At 35.1% G+C, this 10,926-nt stretch overlaps 1 protein-coding gene across 2 annotated transcripts; it reads left to right on the top strand.

Annotated features, from left to right (window-relative positions):
• Positions 1 to 1,986: 1,986 nt before the first annotated feature.
• On the top strand, positions 1,987 to 10,926 carry CUNH21orf91 (chromosome unknown C21orf91 homolog). 2 transcript variants are annotated; one of them, XR_011600385.1, is made up of 6 exons: positions 1,987 to 2,116; positions 4,066 to 4,196; positions 6,772 to 7,302; positions 8,086 to 8,148; positions 9,833 to 10,104; positions 10,671 to 10,926. XR_011600385.1 is itself a non-coding variant. In XM_070943579.1 (5 exons), exons 2-5 carry the CDS (start codon positions 4,073 to 4,075, stop codon positions 9,991 to 9,993), a joined length of 879 nt encoding a protein of 292 aa, XP_070799680.1. In that variant the 5' UTR covers positions 1,987 to 2,116; positions 4,066 to 4,072; the 3' UTR covers positions 9,994 to 10,926. The 2 variants fall into 2 exon arrangements, 1 of the variants encoding a protein (XP_070799680.1); XM_070943579.1 differs by having other exon boundaries at positions 9,833 to 10,926.

Raw genomic sequence — 10,926 nt, forward strand, 5'->3', positions numbered from 1 at the left:
TTGGGGTAAAAATATATCGTAAGATAGTTTTCTATTTAAGATACATAAATAATTTAGTTTATTCAGCATGAAATGGAGCTTAATTATGTAGCATGAGACTGTATATTCTGCAACACTGGGACTATCGGTGAGTCAACAGTGGGTCAAAGGAGTAGCAGAGATGACAGTTGCTCTTTAAAAATTATGATTTAAATCGAGTTGATTTAAATCAAGCCTTTTTACTAGTGATTTAAATCATGATTTAAATTGTGATTTAAATCAACTCAACCCATCCACCCTGACACCAACCCCATGGTTGTTGTGCATAGTCTCAAGCAGCTGTTCCAGATATGTCGGGGTGGGGTGGGGGAAGTTAGATGAAGCAAGGAAATATTTCTTGGCCTTCCAGCACACTTAGATTGGATGCAGGATTATCCACAACAGCCTTGAATGAATGTCACAACTTGGGATACCCTACGTAAATGAGTTACACACTTAATTTCTGCCTTCATGTACTTCAAAAGTGGGTCAGGATTTCTGGAAGGCTGAAGGCAAGCAAAAGAGGGTAGCTTAGCATCAGGGTCTCTATTATTCGTGGCTGAACTTTCTCCATCTTCTGTAGCATTGCTTTTAGTAGAGAGATACATAATGGAGAACATGATGCTGGTCACAGGACAGATTTGTGGAGGGCTGTTTGGGAAAACCTCCTCGGCTGAGCTGCTGACCTATGCCTGGAGTTCCTGGTCCTCTACAGCAGTGGTCCCCAACCCCCGGTCCGCGGACCGGTGCCGGGCCGTGGAGTACCTGGCACCGGGCCGCGCAGCGGCCGGGGGACATGAACGCTGCAGCGCAAAGGCTCCTGGGCCGTGCGCAAAAGCTCCTGGGCCGTGCGCAAAAGCTCCTGGGCGGGCCACGGTAAAATTATCAAAGGCTGATTGGTCCGCGGCGATAAAAAGGTTGGGGACCACTGCTCTACAGAATCATCCACCCTGCCAATGGAATCATGTAGAATTAATAACACTTCCTGGTTGCTGCACAACCATGGGTGCTGCCACTGCACATGAACTAGAGTTCCTATAGTTAGTTAAAGATGCAGGTCGTTTATTTGAAAACATCTACCCAGAATTACTTTTAAATTAGAATTATAAATTAAAGATATATAACTTTATTGCAGTCATTAACCAGCACAAGGAAATTGATATCCAAAATTAAATTAACAATGTTAAGAAGTTTAGAAAAGTAGATGCATACAAAAATTGGGGTTAAAAAAAATAATTTAAAATAAGAGTTAGCTAAAGGGCTTTCTCAGGCTACACACTCAAGAAGAGGTTAAAAATTAGCAATCTGGGTGATAAAAACCTTGAAATTCCAATATAAAATACAATACAAATAGAATAGATATACATACATACACACACACAGGGACAGATATACCTACACATACATGTGTATGTAGCAATGAATAAAGCAGTAATTAAAGCAATGAAGTATAAATGAACAAATAAGCCTCTTTGCTAAAATTTATCGATGAGTTTTGAGGGAGAAAATACGCTTAACCATAAAAACATCTGAGAAATCTTGAAGTTCCCAATCATCCTTTATTATCTTCTAGTATCGTATCCCAAATTTCACTTCTGAAGACTGGGGGACGGGGACGGGGACGGGGGACTTCTCAACAGGAAATGCGTAACTCTGTCGGGAGTATATCTATAGTTTGCAGCACTGGTTGCTACCTGTCTGGGGCTGACGGTCGTGTTTTCCTTACACCGTGGGGAGGGGGGGGGAGAATTATGAGTTTACGGTGCTGCCGATCAGAGGGACAGCAAAGTAAATGTTACTGTACACAAATCCCATTCTCTAGAAAGGAACAAAGGAAGAAGGGGGAAAGGAGGGTTGAAGGCTGGTGGGAAGCTTTCTCCCTCTCCTAGATTTTCACCCCTCCCTGACCAACAATGGTATAGTCCGGAAGCAGGCAAAGTCGGGGTTTCCCCCATGCTGGGAGGCCAGGCTTATGCTTAGATTTGCTGCCGCCGCCTCCTCCCACTTTTCGCTGCTGCTGTTTCTCCGACAGCCATTTCGCGAGCGCCCGTCGTGAGCACCGAGAACTTGGGAAGGCGGCGGGTCCCGTGTGGCCAGGGTGAGGAGGAGGAGTGCCCAGGGCTGGCATGCTTGCTTGTGGCGGGGTTGGGAGCGCTAAGGGTTTCACTGGGGTCAGGTCAAAGTGGAGCCGGAGCTTGCCTAGAGAGGGCAAATTACTTTTAAAAGGGGAAGGCAAGGAGCCCTCGAGGACATATTTGGGTTCTTTCCCAAGCGGCTTTGTGTAAAGCTGAAAGGACTCGTGCTAATTTCAAGCTAGCTATTGGATGAATTGCAGCTGCGTGGTTTAGCTCTCCTCTCCCCGTCTCATTTTTTACCTTTCTTTTCCCCGACATGCTTGGGCTCATCACTTCTTTCCCCAATCCCAGCTTTTCCCAGCCTTCCACCTTCTAGATGAGTTGGGACTCTTGTTCTATCACTTCCAGAAACCTACTGGAGGTAATCTACCTCCAGTGCAGAAAAGGCTTGCTTCTCTGGAGGTTGGGATATTGGGCCCACCAGCTGAAAAGGGACTAAGGAGAGGCAGGGAAGTGAATTTTGTCAGGCTTAAGTGTGCCTAATGAAATGAGAAAAACATCTTTGTACAGATGCCATCCTTGGAACAATGAGATATAAACCAATGGAATACATATGTGCAAGGGCCAGAATGTAGGAGAGCAAAAATTGCCTCTTTACCTGTGCCAAGTACATTTCCTTGGCCCCAAATTAGCTCTCATTTTTCCAAGATGTAAGAAAGTTTTCCTGTTTTCCAGCTATATTGGTTTTTATTGTAAAAAGGACTCCATGCAAAATGCCACTCTTTGGTATAGCTCTTGTTCTCATAAAGTTGAAGAAAAATGTTTAGATACAGGTTTTCCCTAGCAGTAGAGAAATAATTATACTTGAGATGTAGAAGTGTACACATGCCTGCTATTCTCTTCACTGAGGGGCTCTTATCTCTTTTGGTCCTCTTTTAGCAAAGAGAAAATGGCTTAGTTCCAGTTTTGGGGAAAAGGAAAACTTGAGAAACTTTCCCACATGGCCCAATGAGAAATGCTGTTTAGAAAACAATTCTGAAAGTAACTTTGTTTGCTCATTTTGTGCTTTTCTAAGCCCAGTCAATGAAATGAAAGGCAATTGATTTGATATAATGATTAGTGTTACTTATTCTATAAATGAAGTATATAAACAAAGTTGAAGATAAAACATTTATTTCTGCTTATTTAGCAGATACAATGTGATGATTTGTGCTCACAGCACATAGACTAATTCTACACTGTGCTGGGATAAAATTTATAAGCTCAAAATGACTCTAAAAAAGATACCTTAGAGCTGCCAAAATTACTCCCTGCATTTATTTATGTGATAAATTGTGTAATATTGTTCTGCCACAGGCTGCTCTGAGATAGTAAAGTCATTACTGAACTAGCACAAAGATTTAAACTCTCATTAAAATGAGAAATTATTGAAGGGGCACTGACTTTTTCTGTGTTTCATTAATGATTTACATATTTATTTAAGATACTCTATAGGCTGATCATATTATATACCAGGGGTGTCAAACTGGTGGCCCACAAGCCAGATGCATCACGCACAGGCAGCGCTCACCGCAGCTCTGCAAATGGGAAAAACTTCACAAAACATCATGTGACGCGGAGAATTGACACCCGTGTTATACACCATAAATCTGTGTGACTCTCAGTAAAGATAGGGTGTTTGTAATTGTTTGTATGAAACAATTTTTAAAAATTAAAAAACCAGCTCTCAGTAGCCTATGACAATAAACAACAATCACTAGGTTTCAGCCAGATCTTATCTCAATGTAGAAAATATATTCAATTTTGAATCAATTGGAAAATAAAAATAAAATTTTCCATGTTTATTAAACCGTATTTTAATTAAAAAAAATTTTTTTTTCTGGTTTTTCTGTTTGACTTGTCAAACCTTGAATAGTAGTCTTCCATATTGTGAGTAACAGTAACAATATATTATTAAACTTTTCTCTTTTAGGGGCATTATGACTGAAGAGCAATTTGTTAACATTGATTTAAATGATGATAATGTTTGCAGCGTATGCAAATTAGGAACAGAAAGAGAGACTCTTTCCTTCTGCCACGTTTGTTTTGAGCTAAGCATTGAAGGTAAGTGTAATCTAATTTCAGACACCTGGAAAAAATATCTAACTTTAACAAACAAAACCTTTCAATTTCTAGATTAGTGATGATAGTAGCTTATAAATGTATTCCTGTTTTGCTAACATCGGTCTTTTCTTTGGAGGGGTCCCTGAGTGGGAAGATGAATTTGTTTGTTTTGTAGAGTTAGTTTGTAGTTTAGAACTTTGATTTTTCAGAGTTAAAAATCACATAGTAATCCTGTGTAAAAAGGCTCCAATTCATCTATTTCTCAATGATTCTACAAATAAAAAAAAATGACTAAAATATAATTTATAATATTTATAATAGATTTGCATTAGGGTTTTGTGAATTTATAAATATAAACTTATCTTTGAAGCCAGTTTGGTTTATAGTTAAGGCACTGGACTAGAAGTGAGAACCTGCATTATGTATGGACCTAGTTGGATAACTTTGGACCAGTCATTCACTCTTAGTTGTTGGAAGAAGGTAATGACAAACCAATTCGAAAACTTTTGCCAAGAAAATTGCAGGACTTATATAGAGAAGTCTATATATATATATATAGAAGTCTTATATATAATTTACTATGAATCAGGATGGACTCAAAGACAGTGGGGAGGAACCTAACATTTCCCCATATATAGTCACTTCTGTCATTTTCTAATTTGATAATATTGCTTTATCAAGTTAGTCAACAATTTCCCCTTAGATTTTAAATATATTTAAAATTTTATAAATGCTTACTTTTCTATATCCTATGCATTTTTGTGAAGAATTTGCAGGTTTGGACAAAACAGCTACCATTTGTCTTACAGTAGTGAATAAAATAGACACATTATTTTTATTAATCTTCTGGGAGATGAAAATAATGAGACTTTATTCAGAAAACCAATAACAATTTCAAGCATCATAAAATTTTTGTGACAAATTGTGCTTTGAAAGTAATAAGTTTACTAGAAAAATCCCATACTTTTGTTTTACTAAATAGGTTGCACGTCACTTCCACTTGTTATTTATAAACAGAGATAATTTTAAGTTTCTGCTTTTTCAAGATTCGTAAATTAAAGGATCCCAAGTTTACTATATTACTCAAATGAAGTAAAGATAAGTAGCCACGCAGATACTGTGACTAAGTTATTATGCCAACACTAATATCAGTGCTAAGAGAGGTTAATCACAGTACTAAGAAGATACTTACAGAATCCTGTAAGACTGAATAGTTGGCACTCTGTCTCTGCGTCTCTTTTCAATATATTTATAAAGAATACATTAAGATTCAGTGAGTGACAGTATTAGATCCTCTTGATTATATATATATATATATATACATATACATATACATATACATATATATATATATATATATATATATATATATATATATATATATTCATTACTTTATATTCAAATGTACTTAGAATAGTGTTAGTGAATAAATAAGTTACTACTTTGGGCACTCCCTTACACACTTATTTAACATTTGCACAAAATTGTTATTGGACATTGGTGTTACCAAAAAATAATTTCATCCATTTCTTGAGCTGGTATTTGGATTATATTCACATTCAAACTTAGCCACAGTAACTCATTTGGTAACTCTTGGTCAAACCCCTACTTTGTGGGTTTCAATCCAGTCTACCTCTCTGGGTTGCTGTAACATTTATGTAGGTTTACATTAAGGGAATCTCCACTTAGGTCACTTTTTGCTCTCAAGGAGGTAAGATATAAAACAAATATGAAGTTGAAAAAGTATAGTTCTATTATTCACAAAGCATTGTGGCAAAACACGATGTAACTCCAATATCCAATGAAAAAAACAATCTGCATATTCTTTCAAATGAAAAGAATTCACATTCATTTTCAGTTGCATAAACATTGTTCAAGAGGGGAAATAGGAGCTACATACTGAAATATTTTATTTAGTTTTTTTCGGAAAACAAAATATTACAGAGAAAGTTGCTCCAAATTTCATGATATTGAAATCTAGTTCTCGTACAGGTAGTCCTCAACTTACCATCGTTCATTTAGTGACCAAAGTTACAATGCACTGGGGAAAAAATGATTTATGACCATTTTCTACATGACCGTTGTAGCATCCCCATGGTCATGTCATCAAAATTCAGATGTTTAGCAATGACTCATATTCATGATGGTTGCAATGTCTTGTGGTTACGTGATTACTCTTTGTGACCTTTTGACAAGTACACTCAATGGGTAAGCCAGATTCAGTTAACAACCGTGTTACTATCTTAACTGCTGTGATTCACTTAAAAACTGTAGCAAGAAACTGTAGTATAAAATTGGGCAAAATTCACTTAACTGCCTCGCTTAGCAACAGAAATTCTGTGCTCAATTGTTGTCTTAAATTGAGAACTATCTGTAGCTAACCGTATCTGCAGCCTATTTCTGAATTTCCAAGAGACAAATCATTGCTGAGAGATAACGGAATGAATGTATTATCAAACTAATTAAAGAATGAATTAATGAAATTTTATATATGACATATATAAAGTATTTTCAATCTATAATTTAGTATTATTCATGGAATTATACTACTAATTTCTTTTTTTCCCTTTCTTAGGAATACCAAAGTCTGATCTTCTGCATACAAGATCATTAAGGGGACATAGAGACTGCTTTGAGAAATTCCACTTAATAGCAAACCAGAGTTGCCCACAATCAAAATTGTCCAAAAGTACATATGCAGAAATGAAAAACATTCTGAGCAGAAAAATTAACTGGATTATACAGTACGCACAAAACAAAGATAGGGATTTGGATTCAGAAGGTTCGAAACCGACACCGCATCGGATTTTTAGTTTTAGACATCAGAGAGAGAGAAAGTTACTTCCACAGTTTGATTCCCAAGTCCCTAAATATTCTGCAAAATGGATCAATGAAAGCTCTGGGAGTATTACAAACTGTTCACAGAGTATTCTAGAATCAAGAGAATCCAATGATTTTAGATTTGACATGTTGCAACAAAGAAGTGCACCATTTTGTTGTAATAATTCATTATGGTCTAGTCATACTCAGTCATCAGAATTGGGAAAAACCAAAAAAGATCCAGATACTTATGTACGAAGGTTTCCCCAATACAACAGAGAGCAGTGTAAGTGCAAGAAGTAATTTATAAACCCATTTGTATATATAAACTTCGTAGCACTTGGAAAATAATTAAATAAACTTTAATTATTACAATTTGAATCTAGCGTTACGGTGTTTGTCAACTAGTCCTAGCCTAAAGAAACATGATTTTTAAATTGTGAACACATACTAAATAATATGCCCTCTCTTAACTCAAAAACTATTCAGAGGTCATACTAATTTAAGACTAGTAAATAAACCTATTACATTTATGGAACAACTGTTTTATTTTGTGCTTTGTTAATGTATCTACACTTACCTTCAACAATGTAAACTCCATTAAAGGAGCTCTATTTTGTTTTTATTAAGCATGCATATTTGCATTGTTGACCAAATATACTAGTCCATCTATCTACTTTGTGAATATAATTTGAGAATATAGTGTAAGGCTTATTATAACAATCCTGGATCAGTTGGATGCATCATTTTAAAGAGAATGGTTGAAAAATTGCAAAAGCAGCTTTTCTCCACTTATATATTGCATCGTATTTTAAAAGAGATTTTAGTAATTTGATTTATAATTTCAAGAGAAAAAAAAAAGAATCCCAACACTGACTTAATATAATGTATTGATAGATAGATAGATAGATAGATAGATAGATAGATAGATAGATAGATAGATAGTTTATATAGTTACTTCACTAATATATAAGTAAAAACTTGGTGTTTAATTTTTCTGTATGAAAGTATTGTTTCCTATTTATACACACACTCATTAACAATTTACTTTGTCTTTAATTCATACCAGTGAATATGATGCCTCTGAGAGAAGTTGAGCAGCTGAATGGGAAACTACTCAAGCAAGTCCATGGTGAGATATATTTTAATATTTGCTGATTGATACATTTTTATAAGCCTGTATTTTATATCCCTAAAAGATTTATGCTATGTATGTGTGTATATGTACACATGCATGCATGCATATGTAAATTAAACTAGTATCAGTCATTGAAAGCAAATCAAAAACAGTTTCAAGCATTTTTTAAAATTATTAAATGTATATGTTACTCCTGTCACCAATAAAGTGACTCTGGGTGGCTTATTTGCTATTTGTTCTGTAGCAATGTTTCTTTTGCCCCATGATAATTATGGGATACAGTGGCCTACATATCAAATGGCACTAAAAAAAAAACATTATCTAGGTCCCCGCATTCTTTACATTGTGCAGCTTTCCCAGCACTCATATATTAGGCAGTTAAGATTCTGATTGGAGAAGGCAGATCTGAAAGTACCTGGAAACTTATTGCGACTATTCCGTTGTTGCTTCTTTATCTGTCAGAAAAAATTATGCACTGCAGAGATCAGATTACATGAAGTGCTCAACTTAGTGTACCTTATGTGGTCCTGAGTGAACTTGTATTGCCCAGCTCTGTCCTTCCATTATTTGGCATGGAAGCAAACATTAAAAGTAATATATATCCATGGTAGTGAAAGGAACTTTGTAGGAAAGTTAGAACTATGTGTATATGTATAAAGAAGCTAATTGGGACAGGAATGTTTGAGATACATGCCTTTATCATCATTTTTAAAGAACACATGAAATAGTTTTTTTACCTCAGAAACCAAATTTATTTTAAGGCTAGTTATCTTTTAGGATGTGAAACATGTCTAATTCAATAGAAATTTATACAGTTTGATTTTTTAAATGTTATAGTCAAACCTCCATCGCTAGAGGTTTTTAGGAAATATTACATATTCATCCTTTTCAGTACTAATACTCTCTGTGTCAGTAACCTTGCTATTTTAGCATAGTATGTTATGCATCTTGCAGCAAGAATGGATTGTATTGTGTGGAATGTCTCCAACAGGTACAAATAGGTTAATGGGAGTTTGTGCCAGGGAAGGAATGATGCACAAGAATAGAATTGCCCCTTTCTAAATGGATTACAACTGATTAACTGATAAAGCATAAGAGATTCACATTTTACATAAGGAAAATATGGTTCTAAAGTCAGTCTCATAGATAATAAAGTACTGTACTTTGATCATCTCAGGATGAGCAAGGATAAATAGTGAACTGACAAATACCTAAATTAGAGTTTCTCATTCTGGGGAAGGTATGGGAGAACCAATGGAAATCTTTTCTGTCACTTAGTTGAATAGTATCATGTCCTACTTACCAAGACAATTTAGAAAGCTAACAACCACCAAGAGTGTCCCTGTGTGGATATTTATTAAATGTGTGTGTGTATTTCACCTTTTTTGATACATAGTCTCATTCTTTAAAACCCAGCTTCTGAGTTCTTCAATTGCATATAGCAAGCAGAACTTTGGGGAAGATTTTCAATCAGTTCAGACATCTTAGTTATATCAGATTATTAAAATGGTCCCAAATTGCCACATTCCATGGTAGGTTTATATTGAGTGGGCACAGCTACAACTCAAATTTTTAATTTTGTTCTTAGTTAACTCATAAATGAAAGTACATGGTTGCAATTCTTAATTAGTGTAACTACTTATGTTATAGGCTAACATGCCATCATTATTGATTTCAGATGTGTTTGAAGAGTTAACGAAGCAAGTACAAGAAAAAGACTCCTTAGCTTCTGAGCTTAATGTCCGTCATATTGCTATTGAACAACTGCTAAAGAACTGTTCAAAACTGCCATGTTTACAGATGGGACGGGCAGCCATGAAATCCAATGTATCCATATAGCCATGGCAAACTTGCATTTTCCACTTTTGCTTCTCTATGAGTTAGACTTTGGGGAAAAACTTGCACATTTGATCAGTATTTTGGAAAAAAATAAGCTTGTGGATACACAAGGTAGCTATATGTATTTGCGTTTTTAAAGACAAAAATAAAGATTGATAACATTTTCATTTCATATAATCATTTCCATTATTAGTTGAACTGTGTGAATCCATTGCTTCATGGTACAATGGGGCACCATGTCTTAAAAACATGGAAGTTTAAGAGCCTCCCATATTGGTTATGTGCATGCAAGTGCATTGCCCAAACATCATGATATGATTACTATCTCTATACTTTGAGCAGTATATTTAGAGGAATGCAAAAAATTCCTCTAAAAATTTTTCCAGCCTAATAAATATTTTCCTTTGTCACCGATTACCAATATTTCAGTTTAATTTAACTAATACTTCTAACTACTTGTAAATAACCTGGGATAACAGGTGAAATACAGTTTTAAGTATTAAGAAATAATGGAACCACCAGTATTCACCTCCATTTTTTTATTTATTGCAAGCAATATTTTATTACTGAATTTTATAAAAAAAACTATTTTAGGTACTTTTCCACATCTTTTTATAAAAGTTTTGAATTATAAATAGCATTTTACCTGGTGTAATGGGTGTTTACTCTTTTTTCAGGTCAATGTAAATTACCTTTCATGATGGAAGTTGTTTTAAAAAAAGCTTGTTTCCAAAGACATGATCTCAGCAGTTGTACAATATTACATTTAATTTTAAGAGTGTATAATTATATCAAGCATCACAAATTTAAGCCAAGAACCTACTTTTGGAATGATGGTTCAGGCTTTGTTAATATAAGCAGAGCTCAACTTCAATTTTATATGTGAATTTCTATTGTTTATAAAAATAAATGGCTTTAAAAACATGCCTCAAA

The sequence above is a fragment of the Pituophis catenifer genome, unplaced genomic scaffold, assembly GCF_029215685.1.
Source record: "Pituophis catenifer annectens isolate HBS135680 unplaced genomic scaffold, rPitCat1.0.hap2 SCAF_4, whole genome shotgun sequence".
Lineage (NCBI taxonomy): Eukaryota > Metazoa > Chordata > Lepidosauria > Squamata > Colubridae > Pituophis > Pituophis catenifer.

Coding starts and splice junctions, on each gene's coding strand:
- CUNH21orf91 (XM_070943579.1), top strand. CDS start 4,073: ATGACTGAAGAGCAATTTGTTAACATTGATTTAAATGATGATAATGTT. Junction 7,303..8,085: donor CCAATACAACAGAGAGCAGT/GTAAGTGCAAGA, acceptor AATTCATACCAG/TGAATATGATGCCTCTGAGA. Junction 8,149..9,832: donor ACTACTCAAGCAAGTCCATG/GTGAGATATATT, acceptor TATTGATTTCAG/ATGTGTTTGAAGAGTTAACG.